At 35.9% G+C, this 17347-nt stretch overlaps 1 protein-coding gene across 2 annotated transcripts in view; it reads left to right on the top strand.

Moving 5' to 3' along the window:
- Positions 1-17347, top strand: part of Tbc1d19 (TBC1 domain family member 19) — an 88992-nt gene that overhangs the window by 7234 nt on the left and 64411 nt on the right. For both annotated transcript variants that reach the window (XR_016537408.1, XM_090343735.1), the window contains exons 2-7: positions 3868-3940; positions 4699-4744; positions 6890-6965; positions 14281-14355; positions 15440-15503; positions 16939-16985. Coding sequence is in view for 1 of the 2 variants with exons in the window: in XM_090343735.1 (XP_090199861.1) it covers positions 3868-3940; positions 4699-4744; positions 6890-6965; positions 14281-14355; positions 15440-15503; positions 16939-16985 (381 nt within the window). In the remaining variant the exon portion in view is untranslated. The remainder of the gene's footprint in view (positions 1-3867; positions 3941-4698; positions 4745-6889; positions 6966-14280; positions 14356-15439; positions 15504-16938; positions 16986-17347) is intronic.

The raw sequence follows: 17347 nt of genomic DNA, 5'->3' as shown, positions 1-17347 counted from the left end.
ATTTAGTTGTGTTTATATTTTCAATACCATATCCATAGCATTGGTATGCAAATTTTGAGTCATTGCTCTTGTACTGTTTGGATCTAATAACCACATATTAATGATACTATGTGCCTTTTGTTCCTTTGGTCTTGACTTGTCTCACTCAACATGATTTGCCTGCGAATGCCATTATTTTATCTTGTCTGTTGGCTATGTAGAATTCCATTGTATATATATATATATATACCACATTTTCTATATCCATTCATCTGCAGTAGGGCACCTGGATTGTTTCCATTGCCTGGATTTTGTGAATAGAGGAGCACATTTCTTTTTGGACAGTGTCACCCCTTCCCATGCACTCATTTCTGTGTTTTCATTACTATAGCTTTGTAGTATAGTTTGGTATTTGGAATCATTATACTTCCTCCACTTCTTTTTCTGCCCAGTGTTGCTTTTGCAATTTGAAGTCTTTTGTGGTTCCATATGAATTTTTGGATTGTTTTCTTTCTCTCAGAGAAGAATGATGGGGTTTTGGTGGATATTGCATTGAATTTACTTTGGGTAGTACATTTCCATTTTGATACTATATTAACTTTAATATAGATATTAAAAAAACTTCAACCCCATATCCTCCTGGCAAGCTTTTACAAATATTTTGTCTATTGCCCTCTGGAACATCCTTTATTATACAACTTTAATTTATATTGGATGACAGAGCCTAAAAATTATTCTGAGCTTCACAATAATCTAGTTTGGATATTATTCTCTTTATTGAGTAAACAAAAAACTAAGATGCAAAAAGGTTAAGTGGTTTGGCTAAGCTAATAAATAAGCCTGGGAGATAATTTCAGATCTTTGATGGAAAACCTTGCCCTTATTTAATTGGAAGTGGTTTTTAAACAGTGTTCTGTTATATCTAAGGATTCTGAAAAGTTCTATTCATTTAAAAATACTTAATTTGAAATTAAATTAAGAAACAATATTATCTTAAATGAATTAAATATCAAATGTTTAGTTTGTAGTCCCCAACTCCACTTCCAAATTAACATGCTTCTGGATGAGTCCTCAGAGAAAAGGCTGTGTGGTCTATCCTGGTCTTCCCCCTCCTCCTCCGCCTTTCCTCTCCATCCCTTGCTTCCTCCCTCCTTCCCTCCCTCCCTCCCTCTTCTCTCTCTCCCTCCCTCTCTTTCTCTACACATACACACACACACACACACACGCACATGCACGCACACACACGCACACTTGAATTCAATCAAATTCAGTGTGACATTGGTGAGGAAGGATGTAATTCTTTGCTAGTCTTTTTGCTCCTGGAACATAGCGCAAGTGAAGCCCCTTCTGTTTGCCAGGCAAATACAGGTGCATGGCACTGCCATAGTCTGTGCCAGAAATGTCTTGATGAGAATGCCAGCAACATGCCATGTGGCAATACTAGGCTAAGCAGTAGTGTAACAGTTACATTAGATTTTTAGATTTGTGGTCAATCATTTTAGGCTTTATTTTCAAACAAAAAATTTCCAAACCTGATTCTTAGATTTGTGGTCAGTCATTTTAGGCTTTATTTTCAAAATTAAAATTTCCAAACCAGGCACAGTATCTCACATCTTTAATCTTAGCTACTCCCAAGGCTGAGATCTGAGCATCATTGTTCAAAGTTAGATTGGGCATATCCAACTAATCAGCAAAAAGGTGGAAATGGTGATATGGCTCAAATGGTAAAGCTTACCAACAGCACAAGGTCCTGAGTTAAGGCCCTGTACTGACACAAATTCAATTAAAAGAAAAAGAAAAGAAAAATAGAAAATCCCAATTATTTATTTTTCTATTGTCTATATCAGATTAATTTAAGAATGTGTTGGAATTGCCAGCAGTTATTAGAAATACTGTGGCTCAAGTGGTACAATGATAGCCTTGAGAAATAGGACCCAGGACCACACACAAAGATCTTGTTACTAAATCACATTTTGATCTATTATGTCTTATCATGTTGTCCTCTTGTTATTATTTCGCTCTGTTTGTGTGTATGTGTGTGTGTGTGTGTGTGTGTGTGTGTGTGTGTGTGTGTGTGTGTGTGTGTGTTGTGTATGTGCATGTTGCTAGGGACTGGGCCTTGTTTATTCTAGGCAAGCTTTAAACTATAACTCCAGCTCACTGTTCTGCTTTTGACTTAAAATAAGATTTGTTTTTCCTTTTGCCAGTCCTGGGCTTGAGCTCAGGGCCTGAGCAATGTCCTTGGGCTTTTTCAAAGATAGAGCTCTACCACTTGAGCCTCAGCACCACTTCCAGTTTTTTTTTCTATGTATGTGGTACTGAGGAATCGAACCCAGGTCTTCGTGCATGCTAGGCAAGCACTCTACCACTAGGCTAAACTCCCGGCCCCTCGAAATATTTTTTTTCATATATTTTTTATTGTAATTAATAGAAGGGTTACATTACATTCGCCAGATGGAAGGTGCATTACTTCACATACATTGGTACTCTTTCTCATGTCTAGGTCCCCATTTCCCTCCCCCCATCCCCACCCTCATCTTGATTTCCCCCCTTTCCTATCCAATTTCAAATAACCAAATACGCATATATCCAATATATCAGATAAAGTGAAATACTGTAACAGTATGAGATAACCAAGGGACAGCAAAACAGATGAGAGATAACATAGTACATTAAGGACAACAATCACTCATTATATAGCTTTTGTCGAAATAAATTTTTATAAGTAATTTAGATGACTTTCGTTTGCTTTTGGTGTAATAATTGTATTTAGGAGTTCTAGAAACCTTGAAATATTAACAATGTTTAGAAGAACAACTTGCTTTAGATTGTCTTTTCTTGGAACCATTTCCTTTTGAATAATGAAGCTTTCAAAGTCCTTCCTGGGAATAATAGACTTTTAGTTGAAAATGGTTTTTTGTAAGAAATAAATTTTCTTATTTATTTTGAAAGGAAATTAACTTGAAATGATAGAACATAGTTTGGTGATATAATTTTATTCATAGTAATTAATGTCGGGGTAATACTTAGGAGACAAAAACAAATAAGACCTGGTCCTTGTCCTTGAATTTACAGTCTAATCAAAAAGATAAATGCTATGCACATCACATTGTGATCTGGTACATGCTATAACAGGGGAACATAATGTTCTAGCCTTCCTTCCTCCTTTGTTCCTCCCTCCTTCCTTCCCTCCCCTTCCCTCTTCCCTTCTCATTCTCCTCCTCCTTCTTCCGTTCCTTTTCTCTTTCCTTTCCTTTCCTTTCCTTTCCTTTCCTTTCCTTTCCTTTCCTTTCCTTTCCTTTCCTTTCCTTTCCTTTCCTTTCCTTTCCCCCTTCTTTCCTTTCCCCTCTCCTCTCCTCTCCTTTTCTCTTCCCCTTCCCCTTTCCTTTCTTTTCCCCTTTCCTTTCCTTTCCTTTCCTTTCCTTTCCTTTCCTTTCCTTTCCTTTCCTTTCCTTTCCTCTTTCCCTTCCTTTCCTTTTCCTTTCCCCTTTCCTTTCCCCTTTCCTTTTCTTTCCCTTTCCCTTTCCCTTTCCTTTCCCCTTACCTTTCCTTTTCCCTTTCCCTTTCCCTTTCCCTAGAGTTGTGAAGATGTCATGTATGTTGGATATAATATTAAGAGAACATATTTATAGCATCATTTATAAATCTACTGAGATCTTAGATGTTAAGTGTTCATGAATTGAAAATTTTATTTTGTGGGTGGACTGCACCCACAAAAGTAGGTGAGGAAATCTTCTGTCTTATTAATGATTCCTGATATTTCTTTAAATCTCAAAGTAAAATTTTCAAATAGTACTTACGTTTGTATGTTCCTTAAAAAAAACTTCATTAGCAATATGTATCAGCCCAAATGACTTACTTCTGACCTCTTCTTATTCTAAAACCCAGGCCAGTCTTCAGAGACCTGAGATTAAACTTGAATCACTAAAAGAAGATATTAAGGAATTCTTTAAAATATCAGGTTTGTAATTTTCTCCCTAACTCTTTTCAATATCTCCAGATTTTAGGTGACTCATTCAGAATTGGAAAAACTGTGGCTGAATAGGTCTCTCTTTGGAGAGAAATAGAACTACAAGACATCAGAAAAATGGTACAGAAATCCAGGAACATTGTTAGAATGACATTTTGCAATAACCGTTTTAAGTATTGTTTATCATCTTGATCAAAATACATCTCAAATGTGGCAGGTATTTGCTTCAGTAAGAAACTTTTCTTTGTGCTTTTCAGTTGTGGCCTTTCCATTTTTAGTTGTGGCCTTCCCCGCCCCCACGCATAATTTTTCTTTTTCTTTTCTATGCATTCAAAAAAAAAGCCCATGAAAAAACAAGGACAACAAAAAAACTGTAACTTCCTACACCAACTCTGTACCTACACCTGTGATATTTATGTAGAAGTAACTAATAGTAATGGCCACTTTACTATCCAGGGAATTTTTGCTACTTAATTTGGCTCTGTATTTGGTTCTTATTAACCCCCTCCCCCAATCATAGCATTGGTAGTAAAATAGTAAAAGATTCTGGCATTCACTGGTGACTTTGCTTCTCAGTATTAATCAGTGGTTTTGTTTTGGTGATTGTGTAGACAATACCAGTTGACAGAATATTTGGTAGTTGACAAAGTTCTTTCACAAATGATTCTGGAGATTTAGTGAGTTAAATTTAGTTATGTTGCCTATATAACAGCCAATATATGTTTACATTTTTTTCCCTTTAAAAACAGGTTGGGAAAAGAAACTTCAGAATGCTGTATATAGTGAACTGAGTGTGTGAGTTTTTTTCCATCTATTTTTCAATGTTGTTTTCTTTAGTTCAGTTTTGTTTTCTTTAGTTATAGTTACTTTGTAAACAATAAAATCAGTATTGTCATGTATACTCATTACATTATCTTTCGTTAGTATGTGTATAACATTTCAAGTAAATTATAATTTAGAATTCCTGCTTTCTCGCCTGAGATTTAATAAGTTGGATTTTTTTTTTCTATGTATGTGGTACCGAGGAATTGAACCTGGGTCTTTGTGCATGCTAGGCAAGCACTCTACCACTAGGTCAAACTCCCAGCCCTTAAGTTGGATTTTTTAAAAGACCAATATATTATCAGTTCACTCATCCAGTGTAATTAAAACATAAATATTTCTTTTAATGTTTCAGATAAACTGAAGTTACTAAGTAAAGCATACTAGTATTATTGTTTTTATTGTTAAAGTTTTGAATATTAGACCTTTTTCTATCCCTCCAAAGGGATGATTCTGAACACAACTGCCTTTTTTTTTTTTTTTGTAAAATTGGTGTCATTATTAAGAATCTCAATGTTTCTGTTTGGATTTACTGTCAGGGTCAGGTAATGGCCACAATATTGAGAGAACCTATTTGCTTTGTGGTTTATTCAACACCCCGTTATTTATGAGTTATTCATTGGATTCCTGTCATATGCCAACACTTTGGGAGTCCCTAGTATATAGTATAGTAAAATAAATAGAATTCCTGTTGTCACAATGGTGCTGCTGTACTGGACCAGCAATTTTATAAGTCAGTTTATGGTTCTCCATTACTGGAACCTGATTGCTCGACTGCAGGTATAAGTCCCATAACTAATTTTGACAGGAGTCATGAGTGGCTGTGAGAGAGAATATTGAACCATTGTACTCTCCCAGTCTTTTCCACTTGTAATTTCATACAAGTCTGAACAGCAGCCATTATTTTCCATCTATTCTGCCTTTTTCTACTCTATAAACCTCCCAAACATGCCCCCCTTGGAGTCTTTGCTCGCTGTCTCTCCACCTGGAATATTCTCCACCAGATCCTGGTATGGTTTGCTTCTTCTCATTTCGTTTTAGTTCAGTAATGTGATTATAGTTTCCCCGAATAGCTAGGATTACAGACGTGAGCCACTATGCCTAGTTCGGATAGTGTCTTAATCACTACTGTACACTTGATGCCTAGAAAGGCTCATATATTTATTGACTAGATCACTTTCTTATTACCACCATATATTTTAGGTATGAAACATAATGTTAATAGAAAATAGAATTTATAATACATTAAAAATTTAAATTTTGTTAGATTTGTAAATTTATGTATTATATATTAAAACATGGTTCTCAAAAGTAGTGTCAGTGTTATAATTTCAGTTATATAAGGTATTCTGTGTATAAAATTAATCAATGAAATTGAAAAAAATAAAATTAGCTACTATATTACTGGATATTTTTAATCTTTAAATTCCTTTGAATGTCATATTTATATGCCATAAGCAATAGTTAAAAGTTCTATGTAGTCAGATGCCCCTACCTGTAACTCCAGCTATTGTGGAGGCTGAGATCTGAGGATCACAATTCAAAGCCATCCTGAACAGAAAACTCCATGAGACTCTTATCTCCAGCAAACTACTCAAAAAAGCTGGAAGTGGCACTGTGGCTCAAGTGGTAGAGTGCTTGCTTGGAGCAAAAGAAGCTGTGGGACAGGGCACAGGCCCAAAGTTCAAGCCCCAGCACTGGCCAAAAAAAAGTGCCATGAATATTTATAATAGGTTATTTATATAGAGAACACTGCATTTTATGAATTCAGTCTATAATATATTTAGCTTTTAACATGTTACTACAGTTTGAATCTAGAACTTGTATATGAGCATGAACTAGATAAGGTATATGCCTGCAATCTCAGCCTTGAGTGGTTGAAAGAGAAGGATTGCCAGTTCTAGGCCAGCTTCAAAAGAATGGGACTTTGTCTAAACAAAATAATAGCATGATAAGAACTAAATGTTCACAGGCCTCTGTATCTGGGTAAATACATCAAACTGCTAACGAGTGTTCTATTTTATTTATAAAACAGATGCAGAGATACATAAACTTGTACCTAGAGGGCTAAGTATCAAAAGTAATGTGTGATATTTTGCTTCCTCTCTTTGATTCTAGATATCCTTTACCAAGCCATCCTGCTGCACCTCCTGAACATCTGAAGGAGCCCTTGGTGTACATGAGAAAAGCACAGGTTGGCTATTGTTCATTTTCATATTCCAAATAATGTAGTAGCACAGATATAAGATGTCAGGAGTTCGTATCACTCACTGTAGGAGAGACCAGGTGACAATCTCTTTAGTAATGTTACTAGTACTTGCACACTTCTCCTTTTATTTTCAGTAGCCAAGGATGCTATAATTAACTGTAGTAACCTGGAAAAAAGTTGAATACAAGGGAAAGAAATAATATACCATTAATTTTCCCTATTCTGAAATTTAAAGCATAACAAAGGCATTATAATGGCAGTCCATTTTTCATGACCTTTGACTTTAAAATATGAATGAGCCAGCCAGTACCTTTTTCTTTTAAAATGTAGCCTTTGAAGCCAGCACTGTAGCTACTGTCCCTAAAATGTTCGTTTAATGAGATGGCAACAACTAAAAGATCTGTAAGAAAGGATGAAATAAACTGGGTGCTGGTTGCTCATGCCTGATGGCTCAGCCATATAGAATGAGACTTGAGGATTTCAGTTTGAAGCCAGCCCAGGCAGAAAAGTCCCCATGACACTCCTATTTCCAATTAACCTCAAAACATACAAACAAACCCCAACAGCCTCTAAAACTGGAAGTGCAGCTGTCGCTCAAAGTGGTGGAACACTACATTTAAGTAAAACGATCTCAGAGACAGTGCCCAGGTCCTGAGTTCAAGTTCCATGACCAATCAAAAAAAAGTGTTGGGGGGGGAGTGAAGCAAAATGATTGGAACAGAAAACTGCAAGATGTTGTTAAATAGAGATTGGATTCTGTTACACAGTCCTGAGTGCTGTCGTCACCTTCCTTCCCCTGGCCACAGCCCCCTTCCCCTCTTGCCCCGCTCTTCCCCTGGCGTTCCCCGTGGGAGCCTCCTCCAGTGCTCATCCAGGGCTGCACCACTGCTGATGGGCCGTGATACCTGCCCAGTTGGCCTCAGAAGCTGATTTAAATGTTCTTTCAGTGTGAAAAGTCTCAAATATATCCTAAAGAACTCCCACAAACTTATCCCTTAGCTACAACAGTTACCATCAGGGTTTTGTGGCTCTTAAAAGTTTTCTGTTGGTGTGTTACTGCAGGTTTTTATTTTTCAACTTTGGTTTAGTTACAGTAATTAAACCAAGGCAATATAAACAAAAGCATGGTGATATTTGAGGAGAAATACTCAATATATTTCTGCTGCTAGCTGTTATCCAGAGAGTCACAAGTTAGTTTTGCCTAGTTGGGGCCAAACTATGGAATAGAAACAGTCTAAGGAAAGATAGATTTATTTTGCTCGTGGCTTTAGAGGCTCACTCCCTGGTGGCTTGGCCTCCCGTGGGTGGAGGTGGAGGTGTAATCTTCAAAGGCATATCTCTACTGACCAAGTTCTACTAAGGAGGCCCAAAGTCCTAAAGTTTCCAGAATCTCCCAAAATAGTGACACCAGCTGAGGATCAGTGTCTTAACAGCTGAGCCTGTGGGGGACATGGCCTATTCACATCATAACAGGCCAGATAATATTTATTGATTTGTCATGAAAAGAGGTAAGTAATATGTGTATGAAAGAATTGTGAGGCCTTTTGTTGTAAAGATTTAAGCCCAACAAAATAAAACTACAAAGGTGGGTCTAAATATTGTCTTTGGAAATTCCAGCATGTATAAGAAAAGCATCAGTTTTAGCATAGTAGGTGTAAGGACCAAAATGAAGATTTTCTAGCATGCCTGAAGAGATATGATATTCTGTGGCTGCCAGGATCTTGCTGTGTACATGAATGGCATCCCTTTCTTCTCTCTCCAATTTTCCTACTGGATCTGAGATTAGCACAGTAGCCCATTGGCTAAGTCTGCTTGCCAACAGTTTTTATAGGGCTGACAACTTACATTTCTAGCCAGTTAAACCATCAAAATAAGAATAACAAAAAGCATATCATCTTGCACATCATCAGTGTACTCCTAGCAGCCAAACTTGTCAGCCAGACTTAATAGCCAAAATGTTGATGAGTTAGAGAGTAACCTAAATTCTCATTCTTCAGTAGTGGGAATTGAAAGTGGTATACAAGTTGGAAAAAAATTGCGAGTTTCATATGAAAAGAAACATATGTATGTCCTAAAACTCACCAACAGATGTATTTTCATACCTTGGCTCCACAGAAAAACTCTCATAAGAATATTTTTATAGCAGTATGCATATGACCTCCGAAGTGCAAATAGCCCAGTTGTCTACTCATTGGAAAATAATGAGTTGTGTTTTTTTCACAATAGGCTCTTATTGTGAAGAGAAACACTTGATACCCTCAATAATATAAATCCCCAAAGATTATAGTGAGTAAAATAATTCTTATATAACCAGTATGTGTTGTGCATTGATATGAAGTTATAGAATGGCAACAATCTATGCTAGCAAATTTCAGAACTGTGATTGACTCTGGGAATTGGAAAGTAGAGATTTTGCTGTGGGCATGGTCATGCTTGAGTCTTGATAACGGTTTAGCTTGATCTTATGGACTGAAATACTTAGACACTGTGTATTTTTTACATCAGTTTTCCTTCAAATGAAAAAAAGGAGCCGCAAAGTACTAAACTTTACTTTGTGATGCATGTTCTAGTGTTTAAGGGAAAGTATATTTTGTCTGCAACTTGTTTTGAAATGTAAACAAAAAGAAGATGAATTGTTTGGTAGAAAGAAGGGTCAGCACATGGGCCTGTGGCAGAATGAGAGGGCAGATTTCATATTCTAACCGCAGTGCTCATCTGCAAGTTAGTGTTTGCTTGTCTTCCTGCCTTTGTTCTCCATGGACCATCCAGTGTTTGTATTCCAATCATAACATTCCTTTGCCCATTAGTGTGTGTCTGTCTTCCTGTATTTGTTCTCCATGAGGTATCCAGTTGTGCTGTCCCCTGTTCTCTTGGGTAGTTGCCTTCCCATCTTCTCATAGCCTGAGAGCTATTTAATCTTGTGCCATTCATTCCATCATGTTTTGTCTTGAACTTTGTAATCTCTTCTTCCCTCTGGACTTCCCTTTTGTGAGCCTTTCTAGTCCCCTCTGCCCCCCTGGCCACTTTTATCATCTACTTTTAATCCTCCATCTGTTCACCACATGTTTGTTTTTGTTGTTTTTTAGAGGGGGAAATCACATAATTCTATTAGTCTAAATTCATTTATTTTCTTTCAGTAGATTTTTTTTGCTGTTCACTATACTTTTTCATTAATTATTTATATCTGTCTTCTATTTAGATTGTTTAAAAATTTTTCTGTGTTTGAGAAGCTGTGAGTTCTACCCATCTACCATTTGTGGATTGTAAGAGTTCCTTTTCTTTTTTTTTGTCAGTCCTGGGGTTTGAACTCAGGGCCTGGGCACTGTCCTTGGGCTTTGTCAAGGCTAGTGCTCAACCACTTGAGCCACAACACCTCTTCCAGTTTTTTCTTTGTATGTGGTACCCAGGAATTGAACCCAGATCTTCGTACTCTGACTGGTGTCCAATCAAGGTCCTCTTACCTCCATCTCCTGAGTAGCTGGGAGCAGAGAAGTGTGCCACCATATCTGGCCCTTATTTGGTTTTTTTTTTTGAGTCAATGTCTCACTGTGTAGCCTAGGCTGGCCTTGAATTCAGAATGCTCTTGGCTCTATGTGCTGAGATTATATGCATACTCACCATCCTCACATTTTATTTTCTTTAGATTGCTTTATCTTCTAATTTATGTAGAAAGAAAAATGTTACTTTTATAATCATATAAAATTCCTAAAATGTTCAACATTGTAAGTTCTACACCAACTTTGCCTATGAGACTGTCTCAAAAGAAAAGTAAACAAAAAGAGGAGTTTTTAATTATACAGTTTCATTGTATTTTCAAGCTCTGTGTTTATTATATGGTTTACGGATATATAGCATTCATTTTTGTTGCTTATATTTCTGCTGTAAAAAGTAGCAAGAGGGCCAGAGTTTGGCCTAAAGATAGAGTGCTTGCCTAGCATGCACGAAGACCTGGGTTCCATTCCTTGGTACCACATCATAGAAAAGCTAAAAGTGGTGCTGCGGCTCAAGTAGTAGATTGCTAGCCTTGAGGAAAGCCCAGGGACAGTGCTCAGGCTGAGTTCAGTCCCCAGGACTGGCAAAAAAAAAAAATATCAAGAGACTGGAGTGGTTGTAGTACACACCTGTAATCCCACCTGTAATCGAGATGTGAAGGCAAAATGATAGAGGTTTGAGTCCAAGTTAGCATGAGATCCCACCTCAGAAACAAGATAAAAAACACTACTTCAGGAATGGCAAGCATGAGGTCCTGGCAACACAGAGAAAGAGAGAGATAGAGGAAGGAAGGAAGGAAGAAAAGGAAAATGGGAGGGAAGGAGGAAGGGAGAAAAAGAAAAAGGAAGGAAGAAGAAAAGGAAGGAAGGAAGAAAAAACAGGAAGTTGGGAAGAAACAGGAAAGAAAAATGTAGTGAGGCTGCAATATTCGTTTAAAAGATTTTTAGTGCAGTTGTGATTCTTTCATAAAACTTTGGCTTTTCTTGGCTTAGAAACTACCTTATGAAATCTCTGAGTCAATATTGTAGATTCAAACTCATAGGGAAAGTGATACGAAGCAATAGTAATTTCATTTAGAGAGGCTATGGATTTGAGTGAAAGGTAAATGTCTTCGTATTTAAACATTTTAAATGTAAAAGGCTATTTTTACCTTAATTTTTTTTTTTTTGCAGGGACAAGAGAGAGTCAGGGTCTCACTATGTCACAGAATGGCCTGACTTTTATGAATCTAACATCCTTTTCCTCTCTTCTCTCTTTTGTTCTAGGTTATATCAAAGGAAAATAGATATTTGTTCATTACTTCTGTAGTTCTTCATAGTCTTTCTCATTACGTTCTTTTGTGTTCTTTAAAAGTTTTCATAGGCAGTGGGACTCACAGCTATAATCCAAGCTGCTCAGGAGGCTGAGATCTGAAAACTGAGGTTCTAAGCCAGCCCCGACAGGAAAGTCTGTGATATTTTTTATCACCAGTTAAGTACCAAAAAGCCACAAGTGGACTGTTACATTGTTAGCCTTGAGCAAAAAGCTCACATGTAGAATAACATTTTAGAATCGTCATATTTGAATATTTAGTAGTTTTTATACTGAATTAAAAAAGTGTATTGCAGTCTTGAAAATGTATAGAGTACATAGGCCTAAGAAGTGAGTAAGATTTCTCAGAATGCAGTGTGGATGAGGATGTGAGGGTAGAATGTAAGATGTTTTCTTATAATTAAAGTTGGATAATTAACAAGGTATCCAAATAAGAGCACCTAATAAAACTTGCATTTAAGAGAACTATTTATAGGAAAAGGAGAGTATTGAAAATAAGTCAGTAAATGAAGTTAATTTAGGAACACATTTAATAGAATTTTAAACTATATTTGTATGTCCTTAGTAAATTTTATGTATTTCTCCCATATTACAACAGTTGCTTTTGTTAGTATTGAGTTTTGAAATTAGAGCTTAGAGCTTCTCTGCTGGCTGGGCTGTTGCTCTACTACTTGAACTGTGTTTCCAGCCTTATTTTCTTTTTGTGGAGGGGCTTTGGACTCTAGTCTTCTCACACTAGCTCAGTTTTGAACCTCGATTCCCAGATTTCAGACTCCTGAATATCTAGAACTATAGGAGTGAACCTGCCAGCACCCAGTTATAGTCCTGCTTTTTGCTAGTTAATTGGAGATGGAGTCTGCAGACTTTCCTGCCAAGACTGGCTCCAGCTGAATAGCAATGGTATATAAGCCCAAGTGACCCTGGACAGATGAAGTTTTTGTTCATTCATTGCTTGGGTGCATTGTTTTACTTTTTTAAAATGCCTCAACATTTTTTAGAGTAGAAATCTGTTCAATTACTGGGTATTTCTTCTGTGCTAGATAGATTGTGTTAGGTGCCTTGGTAAGTGAAGGATAGGTGTTTGTACAGACCTATAAGTAAAGGCACTCGGTGCTGTCTGGGTAGGAGACTGAGTGAGGAAGACTTCATAGCTGATATCTGAGAGGTAAATAGAGTGATCAAACATGAATAAGCAAGGTAGGGTAGAATATGTAGAGAGTATTCCACAGAAAAAGATATATTAATTTACTTAAATATACATTGGAAAGCTGTGAATAATGGCAGCTATAGTTAAAGCTATAGATTATCTAACTTTTGCCATTTTATGTCACTGTTCAAAGCAGTTTATATATATATTCTGTTTTTTTCTAACAACATAAGAAAACTACTGTTATTTTCCTTTTTATTGACTTTTATGAGTAATATATATAATCTATAGTTTTTGTCTTTTCTTACTCTATCTGAAGTTTAAGACTTTGCTGTTATTTTATTTCGGTTTCCGAGCAAATGAAATGACTAGAAGTGACTTGTATACATTAGGGTATCAGTAAAGATAATATATTAGAATATGTCATGTCTGGATAATAGTATCTAACACTGCTAAGATTAATGTATAGTTTCCTGCTATAAAGAACAGAGGAGAAAGAGACAGGAATCAATTATATGAAAAAAAAATAATGAGGTAAATCTAGATCGTGAAATATTGTAAAAAATAAGTAGCCTGGACTCTTTAGAAAAGTCAATTTTGCGAAAATGAAAAGAACAGAGAATCTCTAGGTTAAATTGCCTTGATAGGAACATAATAAAAAGTGGAATATAATGCATGAATTTAGAATAGATATGCATATTTAAAAATTATGAAAGGCAGTTGAAGGATACCTGGAAATTTTTAAGATGGAGTAAATATTAGACACTTGTGAAATGATCAGTTTTCTGGATGTGGTATGGAGGAAAAAACCTTTTTCTCTGAGTATAGATGCTGCCATTTAGGAGTACAGTTTCATGTTTGGAAAGGTACACTACTTTAATAGCTTATTAATGGGACTCACAAATATTTGTACAATTCCTTTAGTTTACCTTTTTATTATGTGCTATTTTTCCTCATAGTGTTTATCACCTTTTCATCTGTCCTTAGGTGGCAAAGGCAGGGGACATGTGGCAGTCAAACTGCTCACCGAAGGACCAGGAAGTAAAAAGAAAGAGAAAGAGGCTAGGGGTCCATATTCTTCTTCATGTTTATGCTCCAAAGACCAAAGGAGCTCTCACTGAGCCCTACCTCAAAGGTTCAACCATTTCCCAGTTGTCCATTCTCTGTATTGCTGCTTACTTCACAACTCTAAGGATAGTCTGTGACACTCAGTAGGGGCAGTCAATGTTTGTTGAGTGAACTAATGGATGAGTATAACCAATCACAACCAGCCTATGTAACTCATAATAACTTCAATTTTTTATTAGTTTCCATATTTTAAATGAAAAACAATTTCTGCATTTGTTTCAGGGAAGTTGGGAAAAAAGAATTTTGAAGAGTTTAAATAGTATGTGCACGGAATTGAGTATCCCATTGGCACGAAAGGTACTTTTAAATTTTATGCTTAATTTTCTGTTCATAAACTATTGAAAAATGTCATGACGTTATATACCAGGTAGATGTATTATTCCTTTTTACCTAGTTTGTCAGCTTATTTTGAATTAAAAAAATTAAAAATGCCAACTATATAAATTTTTGCTATGAGTGCTTTAATGATGTCTATATTAAACATTTTGATAATAAATAGGAATGTAGAATTGAGTATAATTCTGTAGGTATTTGTTTGTAAAGATTATAAATCTGCTTTTAGGATTTTAATTACCTTTACCTTCCTTATATTTTGGCTAATATAGCCCAGTCACCCTTGAACTGAAGATGGAGTTCAGGCACATAATGATGTTGTGTAGTAGTCAATGTCATACCTTCTTTCAGTTTTCATGTGAGGAATGAGAAGAGTAATTATCATCTCTGTAGAACTGGGATTCTGTTCAGACCCAGTAGTCAACACTTGTGCATCACTCTGGGCTTTGAGATGGAGGAGGGGTGAGAAGAAGGAATGGTCACTGGAAGGGTGGTGTAGATTCAGATTGTCACTTACAGTAGGGAAGAACGAGGTTTCCTCGCTTCCTACCTATTGAGTAGTCTGGCTGTTGGAAACATAGTGGATTTACTTTCTAAGGTTCACAAGGAGGGTGAAAGAAAGGAATAAAGCTACATGGAAAACCATCAAAACATGTAGTATTCTGGATGTACTGCTTTGCATAGGCGAACAGGAGGCTGCCAACCCACAGGACTCACGGTCACACTCTCTTGCCCAGTTTCCCTAGCCATCATTGCCAAGATTGCTGGGTGGGGTACAAGACATAGGATGCAACTGAGGAGCCACTTTTGCTTTTGAAATATACTGATTGGACCCATTACTACATGTTGTCTGACATTAGATATAATGTAGTTATATAGTTAAGTAAGTTAGTACAATTCTGAAAACATTAGCCATGCCAACTTGAAATTATTTTTTCTTATGGTAGTTTATTTGGATTTTTAAGTAAGTTATTGATTCTTTACTTTTAAGCTGTACTGATAAACTTGAAAAGTAAAAACTATTTAAAAATGACTTTTTTTTTTTTAGAGACCACCTTTAGAACAGAAAGAACTTCTCAATAAATGGAATGAAATGGGAACCGATGAACCAGGTATGTGAATTTCATTCAAAATATAACACAGGGAAAAAAACACATTCTTAAATAGGGATCCAAAGTAATTATAAACAAATCTTTTGGAAGGAACGCAAATTTTGGAAATAAGGTAAATTACACTGACATATTAACGATAAGCTTTAGAATGTTCTTAACAATTTATTTTGGTTAATTTAAAATTAAAAATCCAGTCAATTTCTTAAATTTAAATTTTATTATAAAGGTGATGTACAGAGGGGTTACAGTTATATAAGTCAAGTAACAAGTACCTTTCTTTTTGAAAAGTATTAACCCTCCCTCATTTTATCCCATTTTTCCCCTTCTAACCCTCCTCCCACTCAGGTGGTATAGTTCATTTCCAACATAGTGTCTAGTGAGTATCATTGTTGAATTGACTCACCCTTGGTCCACTATTTCTTGATTTCCCCTTCTCTTCCCCAAATCAGATAAACATATATACAAGACCAAGGGTACAGAATTTTTTTTTAAAAAAATGACATCAGGGAATAAACCAGAGGGGGAAAAAGAAAGAAGAAAGAAAACTGAAAACAGTACCAAAAACCAAAAAGCTTCATTTTCATTTCTTGAGGTTTATTTCAGTAAGCATTATTTTGTATGACCATGTGCACATAGCTTTGAGCTGTTGTGGTCCTCTCCTAAGAATATCCTCGACATATTCTAGTTAGCACAAATGTTTTTTTGGGTCTGGCTTACTTTACAATATAATTTTTTCCAAGTCTTTCCATTTCTTTACAAGTGGAGCAATATCATTCCTTCTGATGGAAGGATAGAATTCCATTGTGTATATATACAACATTTTCTTGATCCATTCACCCACTGAGGGACGTCTGGGTTGATTCCATATCATGCCGCAGTGAACATGGTTATACTGGTAAAAATCCAGTCAATTTTATGAACATACTTTGAAAAACAAGCATATACTATTTACCATAATAATAGATCACTATCATTGTATAGAGGGATATGGAAGTATCCCTTCTCTCTTGTACCACTGCTAGAAACCTGGGTAAGAAGTGTCTTAATAGATGAAGCAATGCGCAATTGGGATTCAAAAAGGAAAACAGTTTAATACAACTATAGAAATTTACTACATATGTATTGTTTGTATTTTGAATTCTTACATAGAACCCTTATATTGACATCGTTTTGTCAGCTCTATTCCAAAGAATTTATTATAATTTATGAAGGTGAAATTCTTAATTTTTATCTAAGCTGTCAATGTGAGGGATTGTCTATTATCTTCATTTTTATGTCGCCATACTTAATGCAATGTATGACAAATAGTTAATACTCAAAAAATGCTTGAAATAATCTACCTTGATAGAAATATAGAAAAAAATAAATGAAGTTTATTATGGATGACTTCATTTCACACATTAACTGAAACTTTTTCTAACTTTCCTTATTCTAGATTTAAGCCTTTTTCGACCTGTTTATGCACCCAAGGATTTTCTTGAGGTAAGTACTGCTGTATAAATTAGATATAGTAATGAAGGAATAGTGTGAGAAAAGATAATATAAGACTATCTCCAGGCAGAGGGATCTCCATAAATAAAGCTGAGAATTGTTGAAGTGGAGAAATGGCATGATCCAATTTGTGGTTAGAAATTTGTGGTTAGAATATTTAAAAGTCAATTATGAAAATTTTGATGAAATTGTGACTATGAGTCAAATAGCTGATGGATGCTCAGTAAATTCTTTCCTTTTTTTTTTTTTTCCTGGCTACTTCTCTTGTCCTAGGAGTCTAGGCAAGACACCGCATTAGAAATGGAAAGAAGTAGACAATTTGAAGGAGAATTCAGTGAGAGTTTGCAACTGAT

The sequence above is a fragment of the Megascapheus bottae genome, chromosome 13 (assembly GCF_031878675.1).
Source record: "Megascapheus bottae isolate mThoBot1 chromosome 13, mThoBot2.hap1, whole genome shotgun sequence".
Taxonomy (NCBI): Eukaryota; Metazoa; Chordata; class Mammalia; order Rodentia; family Geomyidae; genus Megascapheus; species Megascapheus bottae.
The sequence above is the reverse complement of the archived record's forward strand: the minus strand, read 5'-3'. Positions and strand labels throughout refer to the sequence as shown.